General features: G+C 36.2%; 1 protein-coding gene across 9 annotated transcripts in view; it reads left to right on the forward strand.

Annotated features, from left to right (window-relative positions):
- Positions 1-19,470, forward strand: part of faf (ubiquitin carboxyl-terminal hydrolase-like faf) — a 172,824-nt gene that overhangs the window by 119,442 nt on the left and 33,912 nt on the right. For 6 of the 9 annotated variants that reach the window (XM_081769869.1, XM_081769876.1, XM_081769875.1 and 3 more), the window contains exons 36-40: positions 1,956-2,088; positions 6,843-7,021; positions 9,258-9,454; positions 11,499-11,623; positions 15,676-15,842. In XM_081769869.1, coding sequence (XP_081625995.1) covers positions 1,956-2,088; positions 6,843-7,021; positions 9,258-9,454; positions 11,499-11,623; positions 15,676-15,842 — 801 coding nt within the window. The remainder of the gene's footprint in view (positions 1-1,955; positions 2,089-6,842; positions 7,022-9,257; positions 9,455-11,498; positions 11,624-15,675; positions 15,843-19,470) is intronic. The other 3 variants (XM_081769871.1, XM_081769877.1, XM_081769872.1) reach the window with 2 other exon arrangements.

A 19,470-nucleotide genomic window follows, 5' to 3' on the forward strand; every position in this document is an offset into this window, starting at 1 on the left:
TCACTCAGAAGCGGTGTGTGCAGCGCAGGTGACGGATAAAGTCAAGGAACATTTGAACATTTCCCATTGCCTTTGTTGACAATTACAGTCATCTGCAAGTTACGATTACATGGATATACGGTCAGGTTGTACGGGCTAATTTGCTGATAAGCAACCATAATGCTTTAGCACGACGCCGATACTGACACAAACGTGGAATTTGAACCGCTGATGACTGAAAAGGTGTGAACGCATGAGTCATCGTTCAGCTTATTTCAAACTACGGGCCATGCTTGTGTAGCTGACGTGCATGATCTGCACTGTCTCCTCACAGCCGTGGAACATAACGACGAGTCTGTGATTTCTGTAAGCCGAATATCCTAGTTTTGACTGGGTTCTATGCAGACGATTACCGGTCGCGTCACTCCCCGGATTATGTCGCCATTTTAAGAGACCATGTGTATCCTATGATCCAGATGATATTTCGAGGCAATGACACCATATTTCAGGGGGATGATGGACCCGTTCACACAGTTGAAGCTGTTGCAGCATGGGTTAAGGAACATAAGGATAAAGTTTTAACATCTCCCTTGGCCCACCCAATCCCGAATCTGAACGGACCTATGGTCTGTATTGAAAACACAAATACGGTGCGTTGTCGCCTCCAGCCTGTCTCACGAAACTTAGTGATGTACTTCACACGGAATAGTGTAATATTCCACTTGCAGCCACTCACGACTTCTGTAGCTCCATTCCACGCCTCATATCAGATGTTCTGGGAGAAGGATGTGGTCCAGCGTCATGTTAATCTGCTAAGTTACACTATTTTCAGAACTTTCTATTTTTCTGATAACTATCGGTACATGTAGGCATGACATCTGGCTAATGCAACACCTCATAGTAATTTTCGAGCATGCAAATTACAAGTTTCGCCCCTACTACTCGTAACATCTCAATCTTTAAAACTTGTATCTGTCTTGGCTCAGTTGAACTTAACGTGGAACACAGTACTAGTAATTCTTTAGCCTGGTACAACATCGTATTCATTTTTTGATTCCATTTTAGTTTCTGTCCCTCTCAGTGATGTAGGCAGGGGAAGGGCTGACCCCGTCCTTTTTTGGTACTGTTTCTTTTTACGTCCTTCATTCTGCCACAGTTTCTATTATCTGTCACTTTCTTTTATTTATTGTCTCCTTTATTATGTTTTATCGGCGAATTTATAGAAAATGTTCATTCAAGAAACAAATGCGATTTTTCAACATATTTGTATATTGCATTTTAGCTTTATTAGATTATCAACCGATGCCGACCGCAAGAAACAAACGCAATACTAACTTGTTTCATGTTAGTGAAGTTGCTTTTCCAACATGGAAACTGCCTTTGGCTATGCCACTGGCACTACTGTACTTCCCAATTTGTCAGTTCCATTTGCAGTTCGATTCCCGGTGGGGACATTTGATCCAAAAGGTGTAAAAGCTTCCTTAAGGCCTGTCATCCTGAGGGAAGTTTTTCCTGGGTTTTTCTCTCACACCAGTCAAATGTCGAGATGGTACGTAACATAATGGTCCCAGCCTGCTTTCTTCGTCAAATCCCGAATTCAGGGGATCGCCAAGGGACTTCATCCCTCATCAGTGACGGATATAGATAGACCACAGATGCCAGTAATGTCCAGAGATACAATTCCTGGTCCTAACCTTTTATTTCCATTTATCACCTATTTTCTTTCGTCTAAAACGCATAACTGCACGTTAAACTAACATCCTATTTTATTATGTGTGATGCTATTTGATGTCAGTAGTTAGCTTTGGAATTCAATACATAACGTGCACACCCTGTATATGGAAATGAAATTTTTCGTTGATAGTACTAGAATTTTTTTAAGCATTATTTTATTTGTATCTAGTTTTAAGTATCTAATTTGTGGACTGCAGCGAATACTGCATGTTCTATACTAATATTAATGTATTTCCTCACAGGTGTTTGACCACATGTTAAAACGAATGAGTTACCGTCGTCAAAAAAGGTGGTGGAATGCGTATATGCTGTTCTACACTCGTCTGGATGTAGAAGAGAATTCTCTTATTAAAAGTTTAAACGAACTATCGATATGTAAGTACTTTCTAAGTATAAACAGAGATTTCCTTTAGATCTATTTATTTAAATATATGATTTCGTAGCATATGTAGAGTTCTCGTTATAATTTAACTAAATAAATAACTTTTTCAACAGCTTAGCTTTTATAACGCCGAAATGTATGTTCGTTCCTAGAACAGTGTGTCTTATCAGTCACGAGTCATGAAAATTCAAGAAATCAGAAAACAGTCCAGAAAAAGTCACGAAATTTAGCTTTTTTTTAAATCTACAAATATAAGTATAAACTGGAAAATTTTGTTCTTTAAATCGTCAAAATTCTTTACCAAAAATGTGTATGGTCGGCTTTAGACGCTACCAAATCGCAAGCAAAGCACGCTTCTATCGCACCCAAAATTTCTCATGAAAATGTTGTGAAATTTTATTGTTTGGTAAAGAAAAGGGGCACGAATTTTCATTTTGGAATTATAGTAGACACCCTGTAGAAACTATTTGTACTTCAATTTTTTAAAGCAGTGGTATCATTTAAACATTTTATTTCCATTAATGAAAGAATGTCCCGGAGTCGTACCAGAAGGACATAGCGTCTTACAGGTAGTACGCACAAAAACGGAAAATGAATGATTTTGTGTACTGCCAATAGGATGTAATTGCGTTTTCATATAGTAGTCATACATAAACTGTAGCCAAAACTTGATGGGTAAAATTCAATATCATTATTCCTTCGAGCTCCCTCGTGGCTAAGCGGTTGGCGCACGCGCCTTTGACTGGGAGACCCTGGTTCGATTCCCGGTGGGAGCTCATGTGGTTCGGATTATGCGTTAAGCTGTAGGTCCATGTCATATAGCCTCGCTGCTGAACGGGACTCTAAACTGAAATCAAACCATTATTCCTTCGTTATCAGCTTTAAAGCCAGGTTTGTTGTAGAACACATAAGTGAGTATACTTTATTATCTTCTATTTATTTTATAAATATGTATAGTATAATTATATATATGCAGTATATATATATAGTGTACTTATTTTTACTCGTACAATTTGTTCTTTGCAAAGATGTTCTTAATACTGTATTTTTGAAACGTAATGTTATATTAGTTCTTTATTAAGTTTACTTGATAAAATGACAGAGTTTACCTTTGCCCCTCTGATGCTCTTTTAGTTCGTATTGATATTTCGATTTGCTCTGGAGTCATGTTCGCAACCATTTACTATTTTTTGCAAGCTGCAACTCTTACAATACCATCGTTGTCTGCTTACGTAAATCCTGTGAAGAAAACAGTGAACTTCTGGATTCCACTAGATCTCCTTAAATTTCTTCACTTTACAGTGTAAGCCTTCTTTCTTAGGTAGTGAATTTTTTCGCTCCATTGGTTATAGGATTCTGCAATAACAAGCTAGAAGTCCTAGAAGAGTAAGCAAATTAAAATGCGTGATCATACGTACAGATAGAAAATAAGATAAGCATGTTTTAAAATCCTGCCATGCCTTTGTGTTATGTGAAAAGAAGCTATTGCTTTGTTCGAAAAAGTAAATAAATGAATAAATAAAGGAAAACTTATTCTAACTTATAAAGTATTCTGCCTAAAAGTTCCGGTAAAGTAAATTATGCTATGTTATAGGATTATGTATGAAGTCTGAACAAGTCGTAACTGTAGATATTCAGAAGATAGGTGTTCGAAGAATCAGAATAAATGTTGATATAGAATAGGATCACCATCTCCCGCTGCTGTTAGTATTAATTATATTCCGAATTAAATTAAAACAGAATTATAAACGCCTGCCTTATTTTTCTAGTCATTAGTGCTCCTCAGTGCATCAAGAAGAATCCTGTTGTCCAGAACTGTTTTATGGAAATTCTGATAGATTATTTTCAAGTAACACAAATTTCGGTCAGCGCAAGTTCTGTTGGCATTCCGTTCCTGTCATTGGGCCGTAAAGCTTTTATAACACTAAATACTCATTCGACGTGTGCATTACTGACCGTTATAGCGAAATTTCTCTATAGTGCATTATTTTTTTAACATTTTGATACCTCTACTTTCTCGAAAAAGGCACTCCATAATTTAGAAATCCTTGCTATCTGTCCTATAAAATATCAATATGACAAATTTCAAAACAGAAATATCATTGTACAGGTCATATCCATGGAAACTGATTAGACAAATGCAAGCACAAAACTTAATAATCATTAAATTTCGATAACAATGAAAAGAAGCAAATGTAACTTTTTGTTAACAATGAAAATATAACCCTTGTAAATAATAAGTACTAACTACGACCGTGACTAGTCATGTGTACACAGCAAAAACTGAGGTGTTGAAACAACACAAAATGACTACCACTTTAGCGTGTTACTTGTGTGTTAATTCAACACCAAGACATCGCCTTCAGAGCGTATGAAAAATGCCTCGTTACTGGCTGTGAGTATTTGTATCGTGTTTTACTGTTTGGTATGAGTAAAGCTTTGCGAAATACATTTCGCATTTATGGTAAGTGACTAATAACATTCTATGTTTTCTGTAATCTGTCACAATAATATTGTTGTAAACGTGTGAATCATCTGACAAGTTATACAGATAGCAGTGCTTCCATCTACTTTCTTTGTTATTCTTGTGTCTTAGCACGTATGAACAGAAGATGACAGAACAGTTGCTTATGTAACTGTTGTCAGACGATTCACATGTTTACAACAATATTACTGTAATCGATAACAGGAAACATAGAACATTATTTGTTACTTAGCACAAGTGCCAAATATATTTCGCAAAGCTTTGCTCATATTAAACGATAAATGCTAATGCAAATTCTCTCAGGTACTAACGAGTTTTGATATCCTCAGAAGGCGATGTGCTTGGTGCTGAATTAACACACAAATAACAAGCTAAAGTGGTAGTCATTTTGTGTTGTTTCAACACCCCATTTTTTACAGTGTATATCACGTGGAGTTCTGATTTGTATGACATGAAATTTTCTGATTAAAACCAGAAGTTGCTGTAAATTTATACTACTTCCAGTTTTAGTAGAGAGATCTGAGTGGACGTGGAATGTATTCTTGGAACGCATAGTTGGTTGCAGAAAACAGTTTCTCGCTATCTATTAACATCTTTACTCTATACAGATCAGTGTTAAAGCTTAAGGTCATAGGGTGCCACGGTAGTTCACAGATAGAACGTTGATCTCTGGTACAGTAGAGCGTCGATTATCCGAAGTAATTGGGGGACATGGGTGTTCGGAAAACTGGTTTGTTCGGATAATCGAACTGTACTGTACTGTACTTCTACAGCCAGTGCCAAACCGACAGAAGTGTGCTGATTGTTGAAACACAGCGACTGGCGGCTTGGCCGGTCAGCGGCTTATGAAGGTCCCATTAGAAGCAATGTTCCGCCAGCGGTGGCTCAGTGCGGCGACTAATGTGGGAAACTTGGTTTGGGAGTGAGGGGGATGATGGACGGTAGGGTGGGAGAGTAACAGGTGCGAGCGAGTACACAGTTCGGTTAAGCGGTCGTTCGGTTGACCGACATTCGGATAATCGACGCTCTACTGTATGTGGAGACCCTGGTTCGATCCCGGCTCGTAGTAAGTGAGCTTTGTGGTAAATAAACATTTTGTTGGTGAATTTTCTCGGGATTCTTCCGTTTCATCTCACGTTATTCATTCCACCATTTCATCATAATCTTCAGTCTCCCTTAATCCTATGCGTTCCAGTGACTTCCATGGGGATGCCGTAAAATACTCCATTGCAAAATACTAGTGACATGCGTGGGGATGTCATGAAAACGTATCCTTTACATTAAGGGTCGTCTTAATCCTGGAGATGATGAAATTTTTTAGTGGATGCAAGGCACAAGTTCTACTGTTTCTCCTTAGATGACAGCACCTTACTAACGGAAAAGAAAAAAAAAGTTTTGTCTCGGTAGATGGCAGGCTTAAGGGAGCCATGTATTTGTTTTGACGATAAACAGTTGGCAACACATGTGTTAAATTACGACAACACACATGTGTTTGTTTTGACGATAAACAATTGGGAACTTGGATATTGTATTTCGAGGAAAAAGAAAGAAAAACTTTGTCTTTGATCTCCGGTCAGTGTTGCCAACCTGAAGCAGCATAAAATCCTCTCAGAACATCAAACCTTCCCTTTTTCAGGCCAAATGTTCCACAATGCAAGTATAATATGAATGTTATTCTCGCGCCTACACAATAAATATGCCTCTAGACAGTCTTAACAGGTAATGAAAACCTGGTATTGCAGCACGCACATAGAAAAATGGCACCTGGAACGCAAGGGATTAATCTCGGAACATTAATCAGACTCCGGATTGTCTGATTGGTAGAACGATTTCTTATCTACTACATCATTCGGATGCTCAGTGGTAGAGCGCTCACCTCTTACGCATGGGATCCCTGATTCGATCCCAGCTGACATCAAATGGGCTTTGTAGTGGGTAAACATTGTGCGTAGGTTTTCTCAGGGTTTTCCCATTTCATCATTATTATCCAGCTCGTCATCAGTGTCTCTTAACCTCTGTACATAATCATGGGACGTTAAACTTTTTAAAAAAATCTGGTTTATTAACAATAATGGAGTGAATTGACTAACGGTGATTCCAAAATGCGAAGACTTCAAAACTGTAGCTTTAAACCATACTACTAATGGTAAAACTTGGTTTATTGCAAAGTATTTTGTGTTGAATTAGTATATCGGGGTAATTAAAATTGATCATTTCATTCATGTTTATTATTTTACGTATTACACATTTTCTTGTTTCCAGCAGATACAAAATTGGGCATAATGAAGATGCCTCCAGCGATTGAGAGGAGCGTCAAAAAGCAAAATATAAAATTCATGCATAATAGGAATCAATTTTCTGCAGAGTATTTTCAATTTATTAGGAAGTTGGTATCTTGTAATAGTCCACCTTTAAGCCGACAACATGCTCAAGAGAAGTTGGTAAGTACAAATCCAGTTACATGATAAAATTATAGCCAGAAATTTACTAATATTGGTTTAGTATTGTAGTTTTTATATTTTAACTAAGTTTGATTACAATATAGAAAGATACTTCTACTTCAGCGTGCGATTCGACTTTTACTTCAGCGTTCGTAATTGGAAATATAAAAATTCCGAGAAAAAGAACAGATACGCTTTCCTGTTTGAGTGTTATGCTCGAAGTCAGGTTCTATCTTACGTACAAGATTGATTTCGGAAAGTAATGCCTCCAAGGTGATACCTTTGTGTTTGACAGATAGCACCGATACAGGTATCAGTGCAAAAGCTTACATTGTCAGTTACAAACAGTGGCATCATTTTTTCAACGGCCCCCATTACAGGCAAGGCTTTTCATGCTGTCGGCGAAGAATTGTGCGATGTAATGCACACGTCGTTACAACTGGAGCGTTGGCCCTTAAGGTGATCCATAAGTTTGGGGAAGAGCCAAAAGTCGCAGGGCGCAAGATCCGGACTATAAGGAGGATGAAGAAGAATGTCAGCGAACACTTTCGCAGCAGATGGGGGACAACTTTGAATTTTTTGGCGGAGGAGAGGACGTGTGGCGGTACTTCATGGACTGACACTTCGTTTCCAGATCGTAATGGTGTATTCACGACTCGTCGTCGGCGATTAATATTCCTGGGCGCACAATCTTCCGCAGTCAGAAATTCAATGTCAGCCTACTGTTTCAACCGCACGTCACCATAGGATGCCCTTGTTGCTCCATTACTCTAAAACGAGAAGAGAGAGGAAGGTGAAACAAGTGACATTCTATAACTTAAACATCAGTGCATTAATGATAAACTGTTCAGAATGTGTGCAGTGTTATTGGCCAAGTAGTGGGCTTGGAGGCGTTACTTTTTGAATCACCCTTGTATTTTAACGTAACTAGGGAGGGGCCATTAAATTAGCAGGATAGGACAGGAAAGGATAAAATCTGCTTCTGGTGATTTTTAAAGGATGTGTGGAAAAATTAAAGTTATGGGGCTGGTGTGAAGGAATAGATTGAGAATTAGTCAAGGACAAAGACCGGAAATATTCGTGCACATATCAATTAATATTCCTTTGGCAGAAAGTCACTCTGACTCCTAGTAGTGTTTAAAAAGAGATTCTTGGCAGAGAACACAAAAAATGTAAAGCAGAAATTTGATAATTAACAACTGCCTTTAGTCAGTTGGTGCAATACAAATTTAATAACCTGCAAAAAAATATTCTAATTACATTTTTAACGCTCTTATTGTTATGTTCATTGTTAGTGAGCCTGAGCGGTTCGGTTTTGATGAGAATAACTGCAAGTTTTATTCCAAATCATGAGACCTTGAGAGCACATTGTATTTTGTTCGTTTTTTCTTTCCGATATTTTTTTTTTTATGTAAATAGTTATCCCATATGTCAGTCCAATGACAAATCATATAAAGTAAATGGAAAGTAAAGAAATCGTAGGGATGGCTAAAGGAGACAAATGATGAGTGCTAATAAATGATGATTAAATAGTTGCAGGAATGAAGAGGAAACGCGTCAACTCAGTATTTAGGAATACGATTATGTTCACCACAAATTACATTACCTAACATATCGAACCTTATGATCCTTCGTCGTTTGATTGACATTAAGTGCTCTATCAGGGGGACACGATAACTTAGTGGTAGTGTTCAATTCTGGTTCGATTCCATGCCATGAGAGTTTTTGGTTGCTAGCATCGTATCCATTTTTTTTTCTCGTTCTCATTTCCTCCAACATCGCCATTCTTTCCCTTTCGTTGATCATCCGTATCGTTTAGCCTAAAGGACATAACCGCTGCACGTTACATTTTTTTTTTATTATTATTATTAAGCGTTGTATCATTTAGCAGGTTTCGCCTAGTTTGTAAAAGGTAAACATTATTTGCTTTATGTTGGAAAAATGCAAAGGCATGTTGTCAAATACAGGAAGCTTTATTGAAAATGTATATTTACCATAAAAAGATAGGGAATGGTAATTGTTGTATTTTCTTTTGAGTAGTTAAATCTTATATTTTGTATTGTGTATACTGTATCTCTAACCTAATGAAAGAAGTTAGTACTGACAATTAGTCAGGATTTCCATTTCGTATTAAACTAATGTGGTAATGGAGATTTGAAGAAAGAGAATTATCGATACTGTATGATTATTTGTATTTTAGTTATTTTAGTTATTCGAAATTCTTGTTTCGCTTCAGAGCCCGGAAGCGGAGGAGTTGTCTATGCTAAGTGTTCAGCTTGCATCTCGGTTCCTTTTCCATACTGGTTTCCATACGAAGAAGACGCTTCGTGGAACTGCCACTGAGTGGTACGATGTGCTTTGTCATCACTTAAGATGTTCACAGGCTGTGCGCAGCTGGTTTGCTCACAATGTACTATTTTCTCATCCTCATAGGTAAGTTTAACAATATGGGGAAATTTCTATTTTAATAATTTAAATTCAATCTTTAGTTTAATGTTTCCTTACTCTAATAAAAGATCTTATCAAACTTCTGATGCTTACTTTTAATACCGAATGCTTCCTATTTTAGTAAATAAAAGAAAATCCCTGTATTAAGTGTGAGCTACAATAGCAGTTAGCAACGCCTCAGCTCCAACCTATAAATTTGACTTTAAAATCTTTCATTTACGGTTATATGTGATTTCACGTTTAACAGAGACAAACATTTTAAATGTGTATACTTTAAATAAGTTATTTAACAAAAGAGACACTGACCAAAGCTTAAAATTTTAAGCTTTGGTCAGTGTCTCTTTTGTTAAAACAATTAATCCAAAGCCATGAATAGTCTTACTATCGAAGTTATTTAAATAAATCTTTTTCATAAAGTTAATGATTTAAAAATATTGTTCAAAGCCTTCTCCAAAATCAATGCAAATGAATCGTGCTGCCATCTTTGGAGTTCTTTTAGACTATATGTTTGTGGCCAATCCTTTCGACAATGAGATCTCGGAAACTACAGGATGTAGAAAGATGACGTTTTCACTGATCGATTGCAAATTTTGCGTAGATTGTCCAGTTCTAAATGAATATTTAAAAAACATGGCCATTATTTCTTTATTACATTTTTACGGGTATACTGGAAGTGTTGAAATTAAAAACAAAAACCTAAAGCATCATATCCTACGCATTATACATTCCAACACCATATAGTTGTATATTGGGGTTGTATGTGTTTCAGGCGTTTGTTTCATAGCCAAATAATACCGAAAAGGGAAGGATAACCGTTTCTCCAGTCTAAGATGAATCTTTATTTTATCCTTATTTTTGGAGTGTTTTGCCCAATGAACACCATATATAAGTGACATTATAATTGTGTATGTAATGTATTTGCTTATTACATACTGCATGCAAGAAGAAAGAACACACTTGTCATACATGAATTAGAAGCTTCAACCGGAAGTAGGCTCAGATCTTACAAACGGTCCGAGATATTGAAAAAATAATCGAAAAAATGTCCCCTTTATAGTATGATTTCCCGATTTTTATCACGACACCTTTAACTTTTGTCTGTAAAGGGACATGGACATGTACAGAGGTTGTAAGGAATGTCAAGAAGATTCATGCTCATATGCGAATGATGGGTTGTGTAGAGAGCGCAGGTTCAGCTAGTAAGATTATAAAATTATACTAGTCTTTCTGTTTCAAGTGTCGAAATATGTTTTCCCGTACCTCCCTCCAAAGAAGAGGGACAAGTTAGTGTGTTCCAGATCTTTCAATAGTTGTATGCAAACAGGGTTGCTACATTGAAACATTACTAATTATTTCACAGGCTCCGCTGTGTATTATCTTGTTAGCCATTCTTCTAGGTAGACTACGATCTTCACTCCCCAAGACCAAAGGACTAAATGACAAATTGGCAACATAGCCGAGGTTATTCACTTCTTTCTTCAAAGGAAAGAAAGATTTCCTCCGTAAGATGGGGGCAAGGGTTGGGCCGAAGTATGTTTCACATATTTTCCGAGGGCACACTTGAAATAGAAGGGCTGTAGCAATAGCAAAAATGGAAATGACATATAAAATCATAATTGGTTGCTCAAATCTAAGACAAGTAGCAGTGTCACTTGTACATAAAATGAAGGAGTCTGATGTGTATTGGGTGATATTTTGTCAGTTAATATTGAAACCGGAAGTGGTGGTAGATTTGTACAACTTTTTTGAGTTTTGGTAGAAACATTAAAATACACATGGAATGTATTCTTGGGACACTTAATTGATTGTAGAAAACCACTTTTCGCTATAAATTGCAGTTTTTATTGTATAGCTATCAACGTGAAAACCGGTAGTGGTTGATTTCTGCCACTTCCGGTTTGAATAGACTGCTAAGACAGAAGATGGTACTTAGAACGCTTAATTGATCAAGTTACCGCTCATTGCTATTTCTTCTAATTTTTGCTGTTGTAGATCAAAGCAAATTATTAATGCACATTCTTATTTGCAGGTTCTGTGAATATTTGTTAAGTTGTCCAAGCACAGAAGTTAGGTCAGCGTTTATGAAAATCATCGTGTTTCTAGCTCACTTTTCGTTGCAAGATGGACCATGCCCTCCGCCTGTATCAACATCTTGTAAGTAATATTTCTGTCATATTAACTTAGGGAAAAATAAAATGTATCAAATAATACGTTGGAACTACAGTAGTGTAAGATATAAGAAATGAATGGAAAGCCAACTGAGGTGGTTAATGTACTAGTTGAGTATTAAGAATTCGGATGTGAAGAGAAATAAAATATTTTTATCAACTCTGATGAAATATGTGAGACGAGAGATTTCTCAAAGACAATAAATAATACTAATGAGTGAGAAATTAAGTCCAAAAGAGGGAGAGGGTACGTGGGTTTTCTCCCGTTTCTTCCCACTTTCTTCATTCTACCATTTAATTTATTTCTCATCATCACAGTCTCCTTTAGCCTGGTCGGCATAACTATGAAACGTAAAACTTAGGTTTTATTTTTCCAAACGAGAGAGACTACACAACCATTATTTTCATATCGCACACAGTAAAAATTATGCTTCAGATATTGAACAGAAGAGTATATGAAATAATAGATTAGGAAGTCGGGCGTAACAGTGGATTAAGGAGGGGGTAAGAGCACGAATGAAGTGACATTTAGATTTACGTTCTACGATTATGTTTAAGATAGAGGAGACGGATGACTAATGAAGGTGAATGATAAAAAATGATGGAATGATAATGTTGGGGGAAACTGGGAAAACTAAGAAAACCTACAGGCACTATGTTGTCTACAAGGGCACAAATTATGATAGCGTACGAGTAATCAGTGAAAGATCTGTAACAAGATGCAAGGATGTATATGTAATATTTATTGGTCTAGAAAGAGGTTTGATTATGTGAACTGGGAAATGTTAATGGAGTTTCTAAAGGAAAATGGGTAATGTTTCGTATGGATTATTATACTGTACAAAATAGGAACAGACTATGCAAAATCGATGGAAAATAACGAGATTCATTCGAAAGATGGATGGGATGTTGTTTAGGAATGAATTTTGCATGGAGGGTTATTATAGAAAGTGTGGTGGAATTGAAAACAGGGAAGAGGAGGTGAATGATAATTATTATTGTTAGTAAAAATAATAATAATGAGCCACAAGGATGAGAATAATGCTGTGGGTTAAAATAAATTGAGTAGAGTATAATTGGATAGTATTGAAATTCGATCTGTATTATTACATGTTGTTCATTGGACATTAGGTTAGAGATATTCGTTGAAGCTAAAGAGGTAACACTACTTAAGTGAGAATTTCAGCACAAAAGAGCTAATTTTGAACGTGAAGCAAAACTAGTTTTTATTGAAAGTGATAAACATTTTCTCTTAAAATGTTACAATATAGAAGTATCCAAAGTACGTATCAGATTATTATATAATCTGTAGAAGCATATTTCAAACGTTTGAAATCCTTAGAGTAAATTCTTATAGGATTTCAGGATCACTGTAGCAAAATTTGAAGAAAACGATGTAAAATAATAGATTAATTAGATGGTTATCTATTAGATACATTTAAGTACTTGTCTTGTTTTAGGATTTTTGAGCAAATACTGTGTTTCGTTGTTACCAGTAAAAACACGAAGCGGAGGAAATAACCGGTTTGATATCACACCATACCTTCATAACTGTAGATGCGGACTCAGTGATGTGAAATGAGTGAGAAAATGCACGACTGAACCTAAACTCGAATCAGTGTCCGGTTTACCGTACCTATGCAATAACTACTGAGCTACTTGATCCACTCTTTTTCTTTCTATTTATCCACTCCTTTAGTGCACTTCTTCATCTTTTTGATATCATTTAATTCGGATCAGTAGAGGTATTAGTGTGATATAAAATCAGTTATTTCTTCCATGTATTATTCAATTTTCATAAGTGTTGTGAAGATACACTGAACTGTTCAAGCACAACAGGGGATGTACACTCATGTCCAAAATTATTGTCGCATGTCTATAAATATATTGTTGTAGGAATATAATTTGATAACGAATTCGCCCGGTATCTCTTATAATGTTAGTATGTGTATAATCGGCAAAGACAAGTATATGACAAATTTCATGTCAAAAGAGCAGTAAATAACTAACTAACTAATTCTATGGCCTATGGAACCCGGAGGTTCAGTGCCGCGTTCACAAAAGCTCTCCACTGACTTCTATCCTTAGCTAATTGCATCCAATTTCTACTTTGTATTCCTATCTCTGCGAGATCCATCTTAATATTATCCTCCCATCTGCGCCTAGGTCTTCCTAATGGTCGTTTTCCTATGGGTCTACCAGTCAAGACTTTGAAAGCGTTTCTACTTTCTTCCATTCTAGCTACATGACCTGCCCACCTAAGCCTCCTAGACTTGACGACCCTAACAATGTTGGGTAAACCGTATAAACTATGTAGTTCCTCGTTATGAAGCTTCCGCCATTCCCCATTCTCGTTCCTCTTGGGTCCGAATATTCTTCTCAGGATCCTGTTCTCAAATACTTTCAGTCTATGTTCTTCCCTCAGAGTAAGCGACCATGTTTCGCAACCATACAGAACAACAGGCATGATTATCGTTTTATATATTTTAAGCTTCAAATTCCTCGACAGAATTCGCGACGACAAGAGATTTTGAACCGAGTAGTAACACGAATTCCCTGCTTTTAGTCGACATTTAATTTCTTCGTGAATATGATTTTCGTCTGTTAATATTGATCCTAAATATTTTAAAGTATCCACTTTATCAAAAGTATTATTTAATATTTTAACGCCTCCACAATTTGCCGTATTACGGTCCCGACGCACTTCCATGTATTTAGTTTTCTCTGCATTTACTTCTAAACCCATGTCCCTGCAAGCGTTTATTAAGATCTCTGCATTTATTTCTACTGTTCTCCTATCATCCCCTATTAAATTTACATCATCAGCATATGCCATAACCTGGTGAATGACGTTCAACTCTAGGCCCTGGTTGCTATCTTTGATTTTCCTTATGGCGTATTCCAGCACAAAGTTAAATAATAATGACGACAACGCATCTCCTTGTTTCAGGTCATTTTCGACGTGGAAGCTCGGGGACAAAAATTTTCCTACCCGGACTTTACTTTGGGATTCACTTAAACATATCTTAATTAATCTAATTAGCTTTCTCGGTATTCCAAGTTCTGTAAGAACGTTGTATAATGTTTCTCTCCTAACCGAGTCGTAAGCCTTTCTAAAATCAATAAATAGTTGATGTACCGGGGTATTGTATTCCCACTTCTTTTCGAGTATTTGGCGAATGGTAAATATTTGGTCGATAGTTGATCGATTCCGTCTAAATCCGCATTGATAATCTCCAATAATTTCATCAGCGTATGGGGTCAGTCTTGCTAACAGAATATTTGAAAGGATTTTATAGAATGTTGACAGAAGAGAAATGTCTCGATAATTATTACAGTCAGTTTTGTCGCCTTTCTTGTGAATTGGAACAATGATTGACTAAAAGAGCAGTAAATAAGAACAATAAAACTAAAATAAAACTTTCTTGTCCATTTAGCAACATTTTGTTTTACTCATTCTGATTTTCGTATTTATAATTCTTTTCCTATGAAATTTAGCACAAATATACATTTCCCGATTATACACATAGTACCAGCATTAAAAGTACTCTGCAAAATCATAATCAAATTATATTCTTACAAGAAGACAGTTATAGATATGCGACAATTAATCTTGGACATGAATGTACATTCCGTCTGATGTAAGTGGTTAAGAAGTGACATCAAGTGATATATATTCTATGACTATTCAGGGAGCAGACTGGGTAAAGCATGGGTAAGCTGGAGTCCCTGTTCGATTCTCGGCCCGCCCGGTCATGCATTTGTAGTCTTTCGTATATGAATATGGCTTCATGTAAAAAGTTTATTCTTGGCTGTATTCTCTGCGAAGACGCTTTTTAAGACGAATGATTTAAATAAGTCGTTAATTGAGTGATTGGAAGAATGGTTTAAAATACTTAAAACAAATTTTATAACGCTGTTTCATATGAAATTAGCTGGAAATATAATATCGGATTTTGGTGAGTAATGTTAAGAGAATAGAAAATTTATTGTAAAACCTATATTCTATGTCTGTGGTAAGATAATGTGTTTTCACAGCAGTTCTGCTGGATACCAATGCCACTTTGAGTGATCATCTACTTCATGCTGTACTCATGTTACTACATAAAGAAGTTTCAGACCATGGAAGACATCTGCCACATTATTTCTCACTTTTCCATATGTATGCATCATTGGGGTTAGCCGAGAGAACGCAGCTTCTCAAGGTAGGCTATGTTTCATTATTCCTTTTCTTCATCTTCATTCCATTCACTGTTAGTCGCTAAAAATCATTGTCAATAGAATGTTATTCCCGATTGTAATTTAAAAAAAAAAAATCTTACTAAGACTTTAATGAAGTAGAATTGTATGGCATCTTCGGCTATGATCGTAACTAGTTGTACCAGATGACCAAACTTATAAAATAGAGTTTTATAATTTTTTTTAAGGTTGCGCTATATTCAGGGACTTTTAAATTTTAGTTTTAAAAAAGTGGCTGAGAATTCGAGCTTTTAAGAGGTTTATTCTTTACATAATTATCCTGTTGACTTAAAAAAAATGTATAATTTGCAGATGATACTTTTAATTTATCTGTATAAATATAATTGGTAGTTGAAATAAATTGCTTTAGTAGTCTTTAAAACAATCGTCGGAAAAAAACTCACACCAGAAATAAACTACTGAATAAATTAAATTGTAGTCTCTCCGCGTGGCGTATTCGCTAACGCTCTCGCCTTTGGTCTGAGGGGTTTAGGGTTCGATACCCGATGGAGACACTCGGCCGAAAAAGTCAGCCATCTTGAATAAAGTTTCTCCTGGGCTTCCCTCATTCACACCAGGCAAATGCCGGGATGGTACCTAATATAATGGTCCCATGTCGTTTCCTTCCCTTTCATCGAATAGTGTGTTCGCCGAGGGACGTTATCCCTCATATACGTGCCAGACTAAATGGCCTTAGATACCGACAGCCCGGGAATCTAATTCCTAATCCTAAACTAAATTTTAGATTTTTCATAGCATTAAGGGTGGAAACGAAATACAATTACTTAGCTAAATGGTCTATTTTTTGAACTAAGCACAACTTTTTTTAAAGATAAATTTAGATTATGTACATCAAAATAACTCACTTTTTTCTAAATCGTTAGGTTTTTTCAGTATTTGGAATTAATATCCTTTGACTTGCAGAAAGCCAGCACCAATTAAACGCCTTTGAAAGCGTTTTTGATTAACAATATTAGGAGTAATATAGGAGGCAATGAAAAGCATCAAAAATTTAGAGACAGACCCAAATAGTATATGCTAAACGTTATCTAATATCTAATAAAACGAATAATTAAATCAGTTCTGATACCCACCTCAGATACAAATAAACGCAACTTCTTGTCTGAAAGAGAAGACATCACTTAACCTCTGTTATTTTCCTTTGCCCGCCATTCAGCTATGAACATGATGGCCAGTTTTAAGTTGAATGACATTTTGGATGTACTCTTATTAATTCTTTCCCTGATAGACGAATATATTGCGTCTCTTAACTTTGCTTAAAATACATCTTGCATCGGAACTACTCTCAAAATTAAGACACCACAGTCCTGAATTGGTCAAATTACCTTAGGTTGCTCCAAAACAACGAACTAAGTCAGTATTCACTCAAGGGGCCATCGCTCTTTCATAGAAGTATAGATTTGCCAGTAATGCGCCTTCTTTGTATGATGATGTTAATTGGAAACGATATAACAATATATTTTACTTCATTGTACACTAGTGTAATTGTTGTATATTGTTATATAATAAATACAGTGTTTTCGCCTATAATTTCTAAATTAACGTATATTTCAATGGTATGAAACTCACAATGTGGAAATTTTACTTCTATTTTTTATATACACAAGAATGCTACTCGTTTACACCAAGCAACCAGTAGTGTCGACACCTCATGAACTAGCATACAAACAGCATAACAGACGTTTCGTCAGGGAAACTTATCATATTTGAGTTACTCATTATGTGGATTCTGTATTAGTTGCGAAAATTTTCATTTTAATATATTTCCCAATAGTGCGAAGGTCATGATACACTAAAAGCAACATATAAATAGGAAAGGCTGTGATGTTTACCCTATAGGATGATGATCCAAGTAAAGTGAGCATTACATTAGGTAGTCATTGATCGAATATTTCGCCCGAGCGTTAACGACGAAATAAGTTATCACTGGAGTAATAGCTTCTTTCACCGCTAACCACACGTAGGCAAAAATTCAAACAATAACCTTAAACTTATGAATAGAATAAAATTTCAGCATCATTTGAAGTGAAAATAATAATAATAATAATAATAATAATAATAATAATTCGCTGGCATCAATATATTCTGCATCATGTGCATCACCATGAAATAACATGAGGTTGGAATAAACAATCAATCTGACACCGTACTACGAATAGAATAAATACTCTATTTTGAATAATTTTATACTTACTCGTACATTACCTTTAGTGACAAGGAAACTACATTGAAATTATTGAGAGGTCTAGATGCACAAGATACATAAAATTTACACTGGATTCACATGTTTGCTTTTTTTTTTTTTTTTTTTTTTTTTTTTTTTTTTTTTAATGAATTGTTTCTAGCAGCTATTGTAGCGTGCTTCTCGTTTTTAAGAGTCTTGGCGCCGAATGCCAGCTACGTCACGCTGCTTCCTCTTTGCCCCCGCTGCTCACGTGAGTCCTACCTACCAAAGTGACGTAAGCACAGTTAGGGCTGTGATTGGCTGCTGTCGATGGTCAAGGCCGTCGGATGCTTCATCTGCCTCGTTGCTGATATATTCGTTGCGAGAACATGCAACGATTAGTTACACTATTTGTTTTAAGGTAGCAGCCTTTTTGAAATAAAGGATTAAATTGTCTGAGCTGGGCTCACCAAAAATAATGCACAAATGAGTTTATTACAAGGTAGTTGGCTTGAGTATACACACTTAAAAATTCAGTTGCTTGATGTTTAGCATCCTTTTTCAACACCGAGGCTGTAGGAGACTCGCATCTGTAGTTTCAGGTGGAATCTGAAATACCGTAATGCGTTCAAATTTCAAGCCTCTTTCAATGGGAATCGAACCCGCCACCCCGTGCACCAAAGACAGGCACGCACTAGCCACTAGACCAACAGGGAGGGCTAAAGACTACTCATTGGATGGGATAAAAAAAAAAGTAGAAATTCGCCAGAATGTTTAGAATTGAATCCAGAGTGTCCTAGTTAAGACACAAAGCGTTAACATCTTTCACGCCCACCATTCATAAGGTTAGTATTTCTTTTCTAGAAAAAGAGCTAGCTACTTGCTTATTTCAAATTGAGATATAGCTTTGTTTGACTTAATCGGAAAATCGATGGGGCGTCGAAACTCACATTTCACCCGAAGAATCATATTTTAGTTAATGGAGCTACTTACTTTTCAAACGCATGTCGCAATTTGATGCACTGACTTTTGTTAATGTGTTAGGAACGATTTGATGTATGGCTCGTAGCTGTTAAGATTGTCTGTCCATTACAGAATCAGTCTCTTGAATCACACTACCAACTTGGCGATGACATCACGAGGATTGGCGCTCGATAGAGTGCCGCTGATTGAATTACTCTTCATTCTCTCTTTAACTACTGCTGCCAGTCAGCAAAAACGCCATTAACACGACTTCACGTTAAAGTTACATAGTAAGCTTAAAAATAAACATTATAAGTATTGTTAAAATGAAGTAGTTGTATTTCATTGCTCTTGCCCTACGTAATACATAGTATTTACAGTTAAGAAATCTTGCTAATATTGTCGATCATGCAATGCTGTTTTTTGTATTTTCTCTTTGTACATAG

This window comes from Thermobia domestica, chromosome 8, assembly GCF_964235325.1.
Source record: "Thermobia domestica chromosome 8, izTheDome1.hap1.1, whole genome shotgun sequence".
Taxonomy (NCBI): Eukaryota; Metazoa; Arthropoda; class Insecta; order Zygentoma; family Lepismatidae; genus Thermobia; species Thermobia domestica.